Source organism: Dama dama, chromosome 24 (assembly GCF_033118175.1).
Source record: "Dama dama isolate Ldn47 chromosome 24, ASM3311817v1, whole genome shotgun sequence".
Lineage (NCBI taxonomy): Eukaryota > Metazoa > Chordata > Mammalia > Artiodactyla > Cervidae > Dama > Dama dama.
Window position 1 is genome coordinate 39683468 of NC_083704.1, and position 16784 is coordinate 39700251.

Here is a 16784-nt window from a genome sequence, read left to right on the forward strand (position 1 = left end):
TGCTCTGGGAAGCTCAGCGGATCAGACATTGTCCTGCTTGATCCTTGTCTCCCTCTGAGAATGGTGTCAAGGATGGGCTGAAGGGGAGAGAGATGTACTTCTGAGTCATGTGATAGACGCTGTCATCTTGAGAAGGCTACTGGCATGTGAGGCTTTGGTTCACACCAGCGTGATTTCCTATGACACTGCTCCTCTCTCCAGCATGATTATCACATGAAATATTTATTCACTGATAGTAGGAATGCCATGTTCATATAAATAAACCTTATGATTAAGATCTTACATTGCTCACTTATTAAATAGTCCTTTCAACTTTAACTATACATCCCAGCGAGTTTTGATCCTGAAGTTTTTGTTTAGACCAAGGTCTCTCAACCTCTGAATGTTACTATTAACAGTGAAGGCTGGGTCTGTCCTTAAGGGCTGTCCTGTCCTTTGGAGGATGTTTAGCAGCATCCTTGTCCTCGCCCCACCAGATGCTAGTAGGATCCTCCCCTCCCCTCCCCTTCAGTTGTGACAACCAGAAATGTCTACAGACTTTGCCAAATGTCATCCATGGTTGGGGACCACTGATTTTTAGACAATGAAGGATCAGACTCCCTTTACTGCTTCTTAATAGTGTTTGATGCCTTAGTAAAACAGTAATTTTAAAAAATGCCATTTGATATGGTGCCAGGCATTTGGACCAGCATGGTGGTCACAGAATCCCTCTGTCCATAGAATTCTCCAGGCAAGAATACTGCAGTGGGTTGCCATTTCCCTCTCCAGGGATCTTCCTGACACAGGGATTGAACCCTGGTCTCCTGCGTTGCAGGCAGATTCTTTACTGTCTGAGCCACCAGGGTTACTTAAAATAGTACATGAGATGGGGGCAGTTATGAGTAAGAGGGATTATTTCTCCTGGGGAGGGATGGGTAGATGATTCCTGAATTTTGGAGTATTGACTAAATTTTTTCTTTGTTTTTTGCTCTCCTTTTACCAGAAACCTGAGTTACAACAAACTTTCTGAGATTGATCCTGCTGGTTTTGAGGACTTGCCGAATCTACAAGAAGTGTGAGTGCTTTTCCCAAAACTCTGGGGGGTTGGTGGGCAGGATGGCAAGCTCCTGGGGAGGAGCCTCTCATGTCGCAGCGCTGCTCTTTCCCCTGGATCAGCATTCTGAACTTGTTAGAGGGGACATCTGCTGGGGGCTGTTGGAGACAAAAGGCCCTGCCTACTTAGCGCTCCCTTGCTGAAGCCCCTCTCTTCTTCCTGGGCAGTCAGTGGTGGGTGTGTCCAGCAGGTGTGAGTTTACTGGAAATCACAGGCCCACGGGGCTATACAGGCTTGTGGAAAGCCTTGGGTGCCAAGGGGACTAACACACCTGGGTGGTACTTCCCCCAGTCCCCAGGGCACTAGAGCAGCCTGCTTTGCAGGGGCAAATCAGCCAGCCCACCCCTTCTGTTTCCCAGGAATCCAGGATATAGAGGAATGGATGATAAGGCTGATTTTTCTCTCCTGATCGCCAAACAAAACTAGACATTACTGTCTTTAGAACGCTAGGTTTGCTGTCTCTTGCAGTGTCCTTTAAATCAGGCCTCAGTCTTTTCTTCTTCTTTTTAATGTAAGGAATTCTGCTTTTAACATGAATGTTAGAGTTATTCAGGATTTTAGTTCCATGGGGACTTCAAAGAAAAGTCGTGCATACCCACTGCAGAAAATTTGGCAACTGTAGAAATATGTAAAACAAATTAAAATCACCAGTATTATCACCCAAGGCTAAACATTGTGGACACTTAGTGAAAACTGTATACTTCTACACATAATTTTAGAGTCAAACTGTGTTTATACTGTGGTTTTACATCTGTTTCTTACTTCTCCTTACATTTCTGAATACTTTGTCATGTAAATTAAAACATTTTTACTATCCCATTTCAATTTTTAGTAAGGCTGCTTATGCATGAAGATTTCATAAATCATTCACCAAATGCTCCTATTGTTACTCTATTTTTAGTAGACATTAAGTGCTTTATATATTTTACTTGTTATATGTAACTGATAAAAATCCTTGTTTATTATTTTTTTATCCCATTGTTGAGGGTTTAATCTAAAGGAAATTTAATCAGATGATGCAATTTGTTAAATACTTGTGTTCTCTGCCACCATCTCCAGATTCTCCAAAATGCTGTTTATGATTTCCAGGTCTGTTTAAAGAAGGTTCCAACTTCCCAAGTTAAAGGAAGATGAGAGTTGGAAGGGACCCTTGGAAATACTTTGTCCAGGGCCCTTATTTTCCCATATTTTTCCATAAGGTCATAGTGATTAGGACTAGTTTGGAAGTGGGTCATTATGTAAGTTTACTGTAGTAAACTTTTAAGACCACAGACTGGATGACTTAAATAATAGCAACTTATTCTCTCAGGGTTCTGGAGGCTGGAAGTTCAAGATCAGGGTCCTGGCAGGGTTGGTTTCCTCTGAGGCGTCTCTCCTTGACTTGCAGATGGCTACCTTCTTGCTGCCTCTTCCCGTATCCTTTCCTTTCCCTGATGCCTGAACTTCTGTGTGTCCAGATGTCCTCCTCTCAAAAGGGCACCAGTCACACTGGATCAGGACCCATCCATATGACCTCTTTAAAAACCCTTTCTCCATATACGGTCACAGGCTGAGTGCGGAGGGCTGGAACTGCAGCCTAAGAATTTTGTGGGGGTACAGTTCACCCACCACAGCCACCTGAAATGATAAACCCAGCCCATCAAGGAGCTGGTTTAGGCCATAACCCAGTGCTTTCCCTTGATCCAGGCTGTCTTTAACACTTGTGGTTACTGTATTCAACTTCTGTGTGTTGAGTCTCAGAGCTTAGTGGTTTCTTTTAGAATTGGACAAAACAAAAATCACGTTATTTCTTAGGGCATCATTCAGGCTTTCATTTACTATTTCCTTGAGTACCTCCTATGGGCCAGGCGCTGCTCTGCTGCTGGGGGCACGGGAATGAATAAGGCAGACAGAGAGAGCTAGGGTGAGGGCTAGGTAAGTGAGGCGTTCGCCGGTGGTGCAGGATTGAAGGGGCTTCTAAAAATTCAGCATTCGAGATGAAGGACATCTTAATGCAGTATTTAAAAAAAGCAAAATGGATGCCAAATAATAAAATAATACTAATCCATGATGGAAAAAAATACAAAAAGTTTAAAGTCTAAATCAGCTTAACTGATTATTTTTCCTTTTGCCCCAAGCTCCTGTCTGGCTTGACGGGGCTCTGTTGCTGATCATATCTTGGTTTGAAAACTTACAAACTCTGAATGAGTGTAGTTTTATGTTCACTTTCATATTTTAACAGTGCTACATTCAGATATTCTTTATTCTGGCTTCCTAGTTTTCTTGGTGGCCGCTTAAATGCTGCTCTCATTTCCCACAATCCTGGCACCTCAGACAAACCTCGCTTGTCACAGAACCACATTAAAAAAGGGAAAGATAGGTGGGGAACAAGGAAGCCAGGTGACTCACTAGTCGTACGTGTTTGGGGGACCTAGAACAGGGTCAGGGGAGGATTTTCTTCTTTGATTTTGGAGAGGTAATAATGGAGCTGGAGTGCTCGGGATGGTGACTGATAGGCAGATCAAGCAGCTGTGAGTGGTGTGGACAGGGTGAGCTGCACATATAAGACAAGGCCCTCAAAGAAGGACCAGGACGAGAGCCCTTGCACCTGATGTGCACGAGGGCGGGGTGTGTGGCCAGGGCCTGGGTCCCATGGGACCCTGGGGGTCATGTTAGGTTGTGGATCCAATGTCATCGGCCCCGCCATAGACTGGGTGCACAGTTGATGCTCTGTGAGCCTTTTCTGTGTTCTCTCTAGCTCTCAGTTTCCATTTGCTCCTTCCCCAAACAGCCGTCCAGTTTCAATTGGTTTGGTTCCCTTGACCTGCGGCTTTTAATCCCCCTTTTACTTGGTGCTTTTTTGGAACTTAATCCCCACCCAGATCTAGAACGGAGAGCATCTGACTTGCACCTGTCCTTCACTGGGGATGCTGGTTAGTCTTAAAAATAAATTTCCTAAATCACAACAGCACAGCAATGACAGTAACAGCAACTCAGCCTTAGGGGAAGACAGCTTCATTTCATCCTGACACCAGCTCTACGTGATTTAAATTCTTTTCTTTACAGTCATTTTCTCCACTTTACAGAGGAGGAAATGGAAGCTCAGACAGATTAAATAAACCTGTGCAGTGTCCCCTGGTTGGTAAAGCTTAGAAAAGTGTTAGTCACTCAGTTGAGTGTAACTGTTTGCAACCCCATGGACTGTATCCCTTCAGTCTCTTCTGTCCATGGAATTCTCCAGCTGAGAGTACTGGAGTTGGGTTGCCATTCCCTTCTCCAGGGGATCTTCCCAAAGCAGGGATCAAACCCGGGTCTCCCACATTGCAGGTGGATTCTTTACAATCTCAGCCTCAGGAAAGCTGAGAGTTGAACTCAAATCTGTTTGATTTCCAGAACTGTGCATGTAAGCCTGAAGCTGCACTGCCTTCACCCCACACCCCCTCCTCCTAACCTGCAACCTTCCACCCAAGATTTTAAAAGGATAGAAAGTCCAGTGTTTTATCTCCTCTTTCACTCTTCCTGCATTGGTCTTCTCTATCGAGGTACTGAGGTATTTCCTCTGATTCCTCCAAACCCACATCACCCCGTCCAAGCCCACCTTCCCTTCTCCCTTCACATTCTGGCTTTTTTTCCTTCCTCTGAGCTCCTGTTGAATTTAGGGACAGGGTGAGACTTCTCGACCCCCATCGTCTACCCTCTCTCTGCTGTGTGTGTCTTCTCCTCTTACTCCAGCTAATGAGCTCAGGAAAGTTGACCGTAGCTGGCTCTTGTGCTAATAAAAAGCCCTCCACTCCTTATGGTCATTTCTACATTTTCAGGCAGTTGTGGAGCAGAGGCCTGGGAACCTGGCTGCAATTGCACAGCTAGTAAATGGGGGAGCGGGGCCTGGAGTCCCTGGTCTCACTCCTGTCCCAGACTCTCCATGGCAGCCCAGTCTTCCCAGGCGTGGGACTTGTAAAGAGAGGGATCACTCCTTGTGAGTACAGTGTCGTGTACTGGGAGGATGTGAGTTTGGTAGTAGGCAAACCTGGCTTGGAGTCTTGCTTCTGCCCCTCACCGGGACTGAGTCCCCGGACAAGTTACTTCCTTCTGTGCTGAGTCTGGAACACGGGTGTAGTGACGTGTTATCCAGTTACAAATACCGTTAACTATTTGCTGGATCTGATTTTCAGAGCGTTGTACACGGGCAGGGCTCTATGCTGTGTGTTCAGTCACTCAGTCGTGTCTGACTCTCTGCGGCCCTGTGGACTGTAGTCCACCAGGCTCCTCTGTCCATGGAATTTTTCAGGCAAGAATACTGGAGTGGTTGCCATTTCCTCCTCCAGGGGATCTTCCTGACCCAAAGATTGAACCCATGTCTCCTGCATTGGCAGGCAGCCTCTTTACTACTGAGGCACCTGGGAAGCCCAGGGGCACACTGTGTATTATTTCTCTTCTGCTACTTTGAGAACCCCAGAGCCTCTCTCCACACCCCCCCACACACCGCCACTGAGCTGGGTGGCTTGTTAAGAAACAAATCCTTGGGGGCTGATAGGTTGAACCCTTTACCAGTGTGACCACCCTGGTCCCCAGTGTCACACTGTGGGACAGATAACACAAATTCCCTAGGGCCCAGATCAGTGGAACTTGTCATTGATAAAGATCCAGTCCTTTCCTGAAGGGAATCCTAATACATCGTGCAGGCAGAAAGAGGCAGTGAGGAGCAGTGGGTGGGGAGATGGAGAAGGATATTAAAGAAAAGAAAAAAAATCACTGGGCACACAGTTGCTTCTGAATTAACTGGGTCTTCCAGGGGCTGTCAGTTCTCCTGAAACCTGCACAGCCACCAGCCACCACTTGTGTCTGGAAGCCTCAGCACGAGGGGAACCACAGGCTGGCAAAGCCATGGTCGGTGGTTTAGCAGTGGTTTTATTTTGGAGGCCGGCAACCACAGAGCATCGCGGGCCAGTTGGAGAGAGAAAGCAAGCCGGTTGGGGGCCCCCGGAGGACCTAAGGATGTTGGCGCAGCTGCCGCCAGACCACGTGGTCGTCACTGCCCACAGCGCTGAGGAAAGCCCGCCAGGGAGAGCCTCCAGCCAGGAGTCCTGGACTGCGAGGCCCCTCTGTTAATAAGAGGGGCTATTTATACCGTCCTCCTCAGAGCTGCGCTCAGATCGCATTACTGCTGCCTGGCCCGGGAATGCCTAATGTGGGTGCCGCCGTGTGCTTTCCAGGGTCGCTGACCTAAACGGTTCTGAAGGCACCGAGAAAGGCTGAGCGTGCCCGCCCCTGGGTATTTATGGCTTACCCTGCGGCGGCCCAGGCTTCCGCTGCCCCTGTGTGCGCGTGTGCGGTGTGTTTCAGGGGAGGGTTGAAACCATAAGGGGGTGTCATTTGAGGCACTGCTTTTTGGCTGTGAATCACCACCACCTGTTAAGCATTTACTATATATCTGGCTCTCTCCTAGGCTGTTAGATTTAGTGATTTCAGCCAGATCCTGCCAAAACCGTTTGAAGTTGGGGCTTGTACTTTGTGCATTTGGGGGAGAAGAAAGCTAAGGCGCAGTGAGGCTCAGTGACACCCTGAAGGCCGTTTGATTGGTAGGGGTGAGCTCAGGGTTAAATGGACCCGGGTCTGTCTGACTTAAACACGTGAGCTGTATCGTCTCCTCCTAGTACTCCCTGCTCTGCTGTGCAGTAACCGGGTCTCCGTTTCTCCTTTCAGCGTGAGGTGATGACGTAGTGCCTTCCTTCAAGGGTTGGCGTGTTATTCAGTGACACATGGCATGGAAAACCCTCCGCACGGAGCCTGGCACATGGAGAAGTGTTTGCCTTTATTCTTGTTTCTAAGTGTTGACTTAGAGGAACTGTATTCTGTGTCACAGTCCTGAAATACCTGTACCTGTCCAGCTGGTATGCAAACTATAAGTCTGGCCAAAGTCGGTAAGGTAGTCTTCCTTATTCTCGAGTAGCTGAAAGCACTGATAACAGCTATTGATGAAGTGGCCCTAACTCCAAAGTGGCGCCTACCTGCTACTGATGACTTTCTCCCACTTCAGAAACAAAACAAACTGATACGGCACCCCCCGGCCCAACTTGACTGATATTGATGGCAGCTCACTTTGTGTTTGGAAACAACCAAAGTGTCTAGGAAATTAGCGAATTGGCTATATCAGTCGTGGTTCATTCATACCATTCATTGCAGCAGAGGAGCACTTCACCTCTGGTTAAAAGATTTAGGGAGATCTCCAAGATCTATTACTAAGGGGAAACTGGTGCAGAATAGTCTGTGTAAGACACAGGCATCTGTGTGGAAGAAGACCGCGTGTCCATCTGCAGTAGCCTGCGGCTGGAGCTTCCTCTTGGAGGCAAACCAAAGGCCGAGGGGGCAGGGGGTGGCTTTCAATATATAGTCCTCGTGTTCTTTTTTTTGAAATAATTTGGAATTTCACCATGTACTTATATCAGCTATTCAGTAAGTAAATAGGGCCAAACAGTTTTTAAAAAACAGAACGGGCTATAATTCAAAGTGATCCTGTGGGTTTGTTTTCCGTTGTTTCTTGATGGCTGATTTGGTTGAGGCAGTCAGTAATAAAAGTTCTCTGAAACATCCTTTTTAACATTCTGCATCTTGCACAATGTGAAAACTTCCTTTCACCAGGTCCAGTAAATGGAAGTTTCAGAGAGAGAGCTGAGGGGGCCCGGAAGGCTGGGAAAGGCCAACGTCCAGGTTCTGCCCCAGGAGTGGGATGGGGAGTGGGGGGATGGGGAGGCGGTCTATGCAAAGCTCTCCCCCCACCCCACCCCATGCCTTTTTCACACCTTTTCCAGCTGCAGGGCTGGGCCATTGTTCACGGTCTGATGCTTCCAGAGCATTTCTTGGTCCTAAATCATCAGGAAAAGTTTCAGTTGTAGAAGTCAGATATTTAAGAAGAATTTTTAGGGCCTTTGGATGGAAACGTATTTGGAGGGAGTGAGAAGCGGGGAAAAGACTGCACAGCCCTAGATATTCAGAAGAGTTCATCAAACATCCTAAATTCTGACAACATCCCTACACATGGAAACTGTGCCGAACAGTCTGCAGGCCCTTCTTCGGCTGGCTCTGGAGTTGGTGCTATTTTTGACCAGTCTCTATTTCAGGCTGGCAAGTTGGTCATGTCTCAGCGGGAGTTGGGCCTTTGTTGCCTTCCGAGGGTGGTGGTCTGGTTTCAACGAGGGACAGAGCGAGCAGAGAGCCAGTGGTGGAGGAGTTGATTGAGGTTTTCTGCTTCTTTTGAAGCAGAAATGATCAAGAAGTAAGCTAGCCTTGCAGATCTTCTCCTCTATCCTCCCTCTGACCTTTTCATAAATCCAGAGGCCCTGCTGAGAACAGAGCTTGAGATTTCCGCCTCGTCTTGTTGACTCCAGGCTGCTGATCCAGACCTGAAATGCCCTGTGTACCTTCAGCACTGCTGGCTACACCTGCACGCTCTGTTTGCAGCATTTCAGTCACGATTTGAGATATGATAATGATGCCTCCTTTCCTTGTTCAGTTATCATTCCTAGGAGTTGGGTGGAGCAGTTTGTTGTGTATGCAACAGGGTGACCCGAGACCGAACTCATTCAGCGAAAGTTCTCCTGCGGAGAAGTCCTTACTGACAATTGAAAGACAGCTACCATGTTACCATGAGGTTATGAGCTTTTTACCTGCTAGCCTTTTCAGCTGTGGCTCTCCCATGGCTTGCAGTTATACTTCGTTCACCTCTTGTCCAGGCCTCTCTCTCTCTCTCTCTCTCTCTCTCTCTCTCTCTCTCTCTCTCTCTCTCTCTCTCTCTCTGTCACCTTAGGATGGTGACTTAAACTTAGAGACCTTACCTGTAAGGTAGAGAACAGTACTAGCACCTGGATCCGAACCCAGAGTCGGACAGTGCAGTTACATAATGCTGTAGAGTTGCTGCTGCAGCTATGAATCAATGGAAGTAATGGTTAAGAACCTAGACATTGGGGCTTGACCCCCAGGGCCACTGCCTTTTACTGCTGGTGACCTCAGTTAAATTACTTAACATCTTAGTGATTCAGTTTCCTCATTGGTACAATGGAAATGTTAATGGGGCCTGCCTAGTGGGGCTCTAAGGACAGATTAATATATTGAAAAGCCTTCAAGAGTCAGGCCTGGCACATAATAAGCCCTCAGTAAGTTAGCTGCTGCTATAATTATTATGACACCCCCACCCCACCCCCGCATCTGTGTTTTAGAATAAATCTCTAAGAAATGAAGAGTTTGTAAGCAAGCTGCCTTCTTGGCAACAGGCCCTTGACCTTAGCTTTCCTTGCCCTGGTAAGATCTGAGGATCTCGTCGAGGAATACGTACATTTATGGTACTGTGAAAATTTATTAATAGATTCCAACAGATGGTGAGTTTTCAGCATCCCTGTACCAAGATGGGAAACGGATCACAGCAGGGGTGGAGAGATAAAAGGTGAAGCAGAAGTAGTCTGCTTTAGGGGCAGTCAGATAAGAGACTGTTAAAGTAATTAATCGTCTACTTCAGCACACAAACAAGGGCCCTTTAAGTGGAGAAAGGCTTTGCCACGTGATACAGATCTGCTTTCTCTCCGCCAGATGCTTCAGTCATGAAGCTGTTGAAATAGACATTCTGTGTCCCTCAGCCCAGTAATTGCCAGGCTTCATCTCTAACCAGCTTTGGCACTGAAGAAAGCGAATGGGATAATTCAAGGCCTTTTCCTCCCCCTGCCCATTCATTCTATAAAAGATGGCAGACAACCAGATTATTCTATTCAAGCAAATTCTCGCGTAAGCTTGTGTGAATGCAGCTGTCATTTCAGTGGCCTTGTCTTCAAACCGTAACTGGATGCTCTGCGTAAGACATACTGTGTAAAAAAACAAGAATAAGATAAACCAGCATTATCCTTGATTCTGCATCTCAGATACCATTTCTTTCCAGCCTGTCCCTGTCAAAAAGCCTGATCACCGTGCTTTGGCTATCCTAAGGATTTCGGGGCTCACTTTGCAAATCTGATTTTGGAGTCTCTTCCCCAACTTGGAAATACTTATCCATGTAAGGAAGTTGGATTTCAGAGCCTCTGGGGATGGCCCAGGCGAGCTGTGTTCTGGTTTTTGGGCTTCCCCTTCCATTAAGAGTTGAGAATTGTGGAAGTACAGACATAGAATATTCAAGCAGGATGGGAGCTTGGGGAGGGTCTCTGGTCTGCAGAGGATTTTCAGATTGCCTGCATGCCAAAGTATGTGTATATGGATGTATTCCTGGAAGACACGTCTGGAGGCTTCATCAGAGTTCACACAAATAGATAAGAACCTCTAAGAACCAGTCATTAGTTCATGCGTCTCCAGCACCAGGAACCCCCCACAGGAGCGCATGAATCTGTGGCGCTGGGTGCACGCTTGTGGCCCTTTGGTGAGGGCAGAGCCACGTGGTGGATGCGTACAAAACAGTGGGGGAAGGCGGTGATCCCAGCTGGAGTGGGCTCTGGTCCTTCAGCCCACAAGGAGCACTCTCAGGGATGGTCTTGGGGAGCTGCTGTTTCATTCGTGCATCTCTGCCTGTGTTCATAGTCCCTTGTCTGTTAGTCTTGATTTCTGAGCTAGAGTGGAAGCTCCTAGAGGACAGGGGACGTGTCCTGGGTGTGTTTATTCCTAAACTATGAGTGTGGTACGTAGTGTTTATGACCTGGTATAACTTCTCTCCTATTAAAAACTTGCTTTTAGATTCTCGTATTCAGCGTTACAGCATAGCAGTTTGCCCATGACCATTCTTTAAAAAATGTCCTTGTATATCTGTGATTCCATACGACTAATTTTAATGATTTAACTGATTCATTTCTTCTTCTTGTCATTATAGGTACCTCAATAACAATGAGTTGACAGCCATACCATCCCTGGGCACTGCCTCATCTCATATCATCTCTCTCTTTCTGTAAGTGGTACCGTTTGGGAGACCTGGGGCTGTGTGGGGAGGCTATGGTATCATGTTGCTGACACTGGGTATCAGGGAAACTTGTATTCCTGGGCTCACTGGAAAAAATGGTCTTACTCCATGTACCTCTAGTGATCATGACAAATATGTTGCTTGCTGTTTCGGGGTGTGTAGAATTAAAAACTGGAAGTTTTGCCTCATCTCTAGCTTGGCAGGAAATTATCTTTTTAATACCCAGGGGTACTAAATGTCTTGTTCCTAATGGATAAGCTGGCAGTTTGAGTGCCTAAACTGAACTTAAAGAACACTGTATGAGTGATGAGACAGCAGGCTCATCTTTGTGGCAGTGACTTTGGTAATGTGACTCAGCTCACTTTCAGGGCTTAAAAAAAAAAACAAAAAACTCATCAGCCTTCCGACATTAGCATGAAAGTAAGGATTTCTTTGTCATGGTCAAGTGTTACACAGCATAAAACCTGTCGACTGTTATAGACAACATACTGGAAATGAGAAAGGGAATAAAGGGACCTTTCTTGAGGAAGAAAGGGAGATGCCCTGGGTATGTCACTGTTGGGGCCAAAAGTACCCTGTTGGGTAGTTAAGTACTGTGAGTTACCCCACTTCTCCCGCAGTCAGACGGAGGTGCTTGCTTATTTGAAACTCAGAGGTCTTTCCAGATACACCAGTCACAAGTCCAGCTATTTTCTAGACCAGCCTTTATTGGCAGCTTCCCCAGCAGAGCACCTCCCTCTTCACGCCAAATTTCCTGTTTCCACTCCAGCCCTGCCCTTTTTATTTGATTGTGATTTTACTGGTGGTGTAACTCGTCCACTCACCTGGAGGTATCATTCTGACACTGACCTGAGCAGAGTGAATTGGGGAGAAGGCTTCATCTGTCCGATAACTAGTGCGGCTTACAGGTCTCTGGGTTTTCCTGGCTGCAGGGCCTGTGTTCAGAAGATCGCCCAGCCTTGGGACACACAGTCTTGGTTTTAACCCTTTTCCAGGTGTTGTGGGGTTGGGGAGCAGGGGCTTAGAATTGTGACCCAACCCTGTGTCCTGAACAGACAGCTTCATCTCTCTGAATCTCATTTTCCTCATCTATGGGATGTGTTCCTGTTCCCCTTGTGTTGTACATGAAGGGGCAGTGAGTCCAAAGTTCGAGGGGAGCATGAGGTACAGGAAACGTCTAATGTCTTGCACAAGCCAGAATAGGTGTTTGACAGGTGGAAGCGACTGCTGGCTGGTGGCTAGTTGTCACCTGGCCCCTTGGGCCTTGGCATGATCTCACCTTTAGGGCCACAGGGTCTGTGAGTCACTTCTTGTACCTGTGAAGTGCTGGAATGATGCATATGGTTCTTTGTACCAAGATGATCAGTCAGGGATCTAATTTTCTTGTTGCACCTGTTTGGCCTGTGGTGTTCTAGCATCTGGAAGGTGTTTCATTGCTGGTTAAATGAGTTATCCGTACCTGAGGCCAGTTAAGGACATGTCAATCCCTGGTATGTTTATAGAGCAGCGCACCGGAAGATGCTTCTAATGCCTTGCTATTTAAAGGGCCATTCCTGGCCCAGCAGTGTGCTGTCAGTACTGAGCTCATTAGAAATGCAGACTCCCAGGCCTCATCCCAGTCCTGCTGGTCTGAAGCCGTTTTCACTGGGGCCTCTGGCCATTGGCGCACTCATTCAAGGTTGAGAAGCATGGCTTCCCCATCCCTTGTTCTTCCCTTGGTTGGGAAGCCCAGGCCACAGAGACCATCTTTATGTTACCAGACAGGAAACCGAGGCTGCCTGAGCTCCTGTGAGTTGCGCAACAGAGAGGTGAGCGGAGATTGAGCACACGCCCGTGCACGGCTCCTCTCTCTCCCCCCACATGGGGGCAGGAGCATGGCAGGTGACTGTGACCCACCCTGTGCCAGGACGGGCAGGGCCCCCCGTTTGCCCTGGGGCCTGTGGCGCTGTGAATCACTCCTTGCTCTGCTGACTAAAAATACATTTCTGTTCCTTGGCCCAGGTGTCTAAAGCAGGGGGGCTGGTTGGCCTTGTTCCTGCTATTCCATTAGACAGCGTTAAAATATGTAAAGTAGGAAGGAAAAAGAAAACAGGGCTCCCTCCCAATTCTGATTCAGTTTGGAAAATGCAGGTTTGTATTGGCAGATACTCCCTTTGGCCTGAAGCTGGGCTCCATGTAACTTGGTCAGTGAATTCTCTGAAATGACAGACGCTGAAGGGTCTTTACCTTCCTTCTGTCTAAAGGGCCTGTGTTCGCCGATCTTAGACTCGTGGATTTACTGCCTGGGAGTCAGGCTAACAGCATGACGTCACAGTAGCAGGATTATAGATAAATGTGCTGTCTTCCTTCACGCCTTCCTGTATTTCCTAAGTGAGTTGTGCAAAGAGCAGGGGAGAGCGGACAGCAGGTGAACGTGACTTTCTCAGCCTGACCTCTAAGGGGAAACACCTTGCATCTCCATCCAGCCACGATTGATAATTCCAACAGTTCAGGCTGTTGGTTTTTTTTTTCAAGATTTATTTTATTTGTTTATTTACAGCTGTGCTGGGTCTTGGTCGCTGCTGAGTCTTTTCTTCAGGTGCAGCAATCGAGGACAACTCTCTAGTTGCAGTGCACAGGCTTCTCACTGTTGTGGCTTCTCTTGTTGCGGAGCGTGGGCTCTAGGGTGTGCGTGCTTCACTGGTTGCAGCTCCCGGGCTCTGGAGCACTGGCACATGGGCTTGCTTAGTTGTTCCACGGTATGTGGGATCTTTCCAGATCAGGAATCGAACCTGGGTCTTCTGCACTGGCAGGTGGATTCTTTACCACTGAACCACCAGGGGAGCCCACCATTCAGGCTTTGAAGGGCAAGTTGTGCTGGTATGTTTGTGGTTTTTCAGAAGAATAGCAGTAAAAGGTGTCACGTATTCAACAAACATTTAGTAGGAACCTCTGTGCCCTCGCAGTTGGAGCCCAGAGTGACCTGGGCTCCAACATCATCACACTTAGGAGGTTCCTGATGTATTCTCTGTGGATGTGATAGGTCAGTTAGCTTAATTAGCATTCACCTTGGTAGCCCTTATAGTCTCCAGATTCTCCCCTTCCTGGGCAGGAGGAGGAGGAGGTAAATAATCAGAACTTGCCAAGGGACCACATGGCTGAGGAGCTGGGACGACTTTCTGGGGACAAGGCTGTAGGCAGGTGGGCCAGAGGAAAGAGGGGGACCAGGCAAATATCCAGCTGTATCTCTGATGATAGTGTGAACAGGGACAGGGGACCAAACAGGAACAGGGACAGGTGGATGAAGGGGTTGAAATACTCAAAAAGGTGCACTTGCAGCTTTTATATCCTTTCCATGACCAGGAAACTGAGAGTTGAGGCAATAATGTCACAAAAGAAACACTGACCCTGCTGTCCCATAACTGCTCTTGCTGCCTTATGTCTTTTAGGACAGATAGCAGCTTTGTGGTTTTCAGTTCAGACACCTGAGATTAGGGACTTTTGCCTCTGGATTTTGTTTGCCTGTCCAAGTCAGCTCTCCATCTCTGTGTTTGGTTTCTTGTCTCCCGAGTCTGTGTCAGTAACCCTGGTTCCTCGCTCACATGACAGAGCTCTCATCACCCGCACACCAGCACCCTGCTTCGCTGAGGTCACACTTGGGAGGACTGTGTGGGGAAAAGGACTTGTTTCAAGCCTGGCTTTACTATTAGGGCCTCAGGACAGAGTTTTCTAGAGTTTTTGGGAACTGGAGTCCTTCAGGAAAATTTCAGTTGGTTAACAATGTCTGATTAAAGGAATCTAATTCAATTAATGTATTTGTCAAAGAGCAGATTTTTATTTGCATTGTGTTCTGCAGATAAGGACAAAGCCATTTGTCCTTAATAACCAAAAACCATTAAACTCAAGGAAAGCTTTTAATAGGATTGGGTCGGAGTGAGGGAGCTAGATTTCATGAAATGCTTCTCAGAAAAAGAAACAGACTTTTGTCCAGTGGGGGCAGACTCTGCTGGTAGATTTTCATGTTTTTTTCTTTCTTTCTTTCTAATTTGGAGTCCAGGAAACTCAAGTTACAATTCCCACAGCAATAGTAATTTCATGTGATGCATAAGTGACATTTCTGGGGAAGAAAAATTTCCGCTTTTCCTGTGGTGTTACTGCACTTGTATCATTGAGGAGATTGGTTCCAGTGGAAATGGTTCTGTGTGTGTTTTTTTCCCCCTTCAGCCCTAGGAGTAAAATGCTTGCTGTAAAACCAACTTGAGTTGTAAAGCCCAGCAGCTTTGTTTCGTGTGTGTTAGCCATGTCACCCTCGGCTTTGTCCTCGTAAGTTCTTTTCCTCTTGGTGGTGTGTCTTGGACCCTGTCCCTTACCCATGTTTCGTGGCTTCCTCTCCCTCCTTTGGCTTCAATCAGGTAGGAGATCTAGGCTAAGACTCCTCAGACACTGTTACCTGTGACTTTGTGCTGTTAAAATCCTTAGGTCTATGTTGCGTTTGGAAACACAGCAAAATATTAATCTTTTACTTCGAATCTGGGGGAAATAAACTTTTCTGAAAGCTTTTTTTTTTTTTTCAGGGAAACATTTTATTTTATTTTTTTTAATTGAGAGAAAACTAACATAAAACACTGTTTTAAACAAATTTCAGGTGCACTTCCTCAAACACAACACACCCCTCAACACAATCTAATTTCAGAACGTTGTCATCACCCCAAAATAATCCCCCTGCTCCTTAAGCAATCACCTCCCCTATCCCCACCCTCTCAGCTTCCTGAAAACTCATCTTTTTTTTCCTTCGAGTAAAGTATTTTTCTCTCCTGTTAGCAAATGTACCTGGAAGACTTAGAATTGAATCATTTAAATAAAAATATCAGAAGCAGAATGAACTACACAGTTGTGTATTTTGCCGTGACCTCTTAACTGAAGAAAAACTGATTAAAGGCATGGAGTACTTAGCATTACTTTATTGTTACTTCCAGAGAATAAAACCTGGAAGGACTGAAACCTGCTGTCCTGTCTGTGACCACGCTTGGAGCCAGTTAGATGGAAGGAGCGCTGGGTGGGGCTGAGGGACCCCAAAGCTGGGAAGGATGGAGCGAACTCTTCTGGGCCAGGTCTGCTGTGGATGTAAAATCAGTAGTGATATTTAACTCTCCCTCTGCCTAGCAGACCCTCTAGAAGAAAGGGGCTAGATTAGTCTTCTTTGCAGGCTCGTTCTTGGGCAGATGAGGTCACATTAAAGAGTAATTGAAAGGCGAGAGCCTTAACGCAAGGCAGTGAGGACCTGGGCTGCTTCCCAGTGCTGGAATCCAGGTCTCTGAGGGCCCAGCCCAGAAGCCAGGGAGAAAGGAGCCCCGGACTCCTCTTCAGAAAATTCGGCTGGACTTTGGGACCTGAGCGGAGACTGTTAGTAATCAGGTGAAGTTTTCCTGAGTAATAAATAGTTTCTGGGCATTGCTAAAGCCGTGTGTGGGTGTAGCTTGGGTTCAGACCTCTTGCCTTTACTTTGCTGCCCTTGAAACTTTCTCTCTGTTGCTTCACCTGGAAGAAGGTCATCATTTGTAGACATAATAGTTGATGCTGAAATCTTTTTTTTACCATGAAGTTTCTCCCCCTAAGTGTGAAATCATAGCTTGTCTTAAAAAGTTGACTGGTAACTGTGGACAGTGGAGCTCTTTACATCATGTTACAGAGGTGGACCTGTGGGGAGTACAGGTTTGTGTAAGGCGGACATCAGAATTCTCCCCAAGCTGAGGGGTTACCCATCTTTCCTCTGGGGGAACTTGCTGGACCATCCATGAATCATCAGGT

The 16784-nt window shown here is 46.9% G+C and overlaps 1 protein-coding gene across 4 annotated transcripts in view; it reads left to right on the forward strand.

The window, feature by feature from the left end:
• Window positions 1-16784, forward strand: part of LRIG1 (leucine rich repeats and immunoglobulin like domains 1) — a 112720-nt gene that overhangs the window by 37506 nt on the left and 58430 nt on the right. For all 4 annotated transcript variants that reach the window (XM_061128120.1, XM_061128119.1, XM_061128122.1 and 1 more), the window contains exons 2-3: window positions 983-1054; window positions 10911-10985. In XM_061128120.1, the coding sequence (XP_060984103.1) occupies window positions 983-1054; window positions 10911-10985 (147 nt within the window). The remainder of the gene's footprint in view (window positions 1-982; window positions 1055-10910; window positions 10986-16784) is intronic.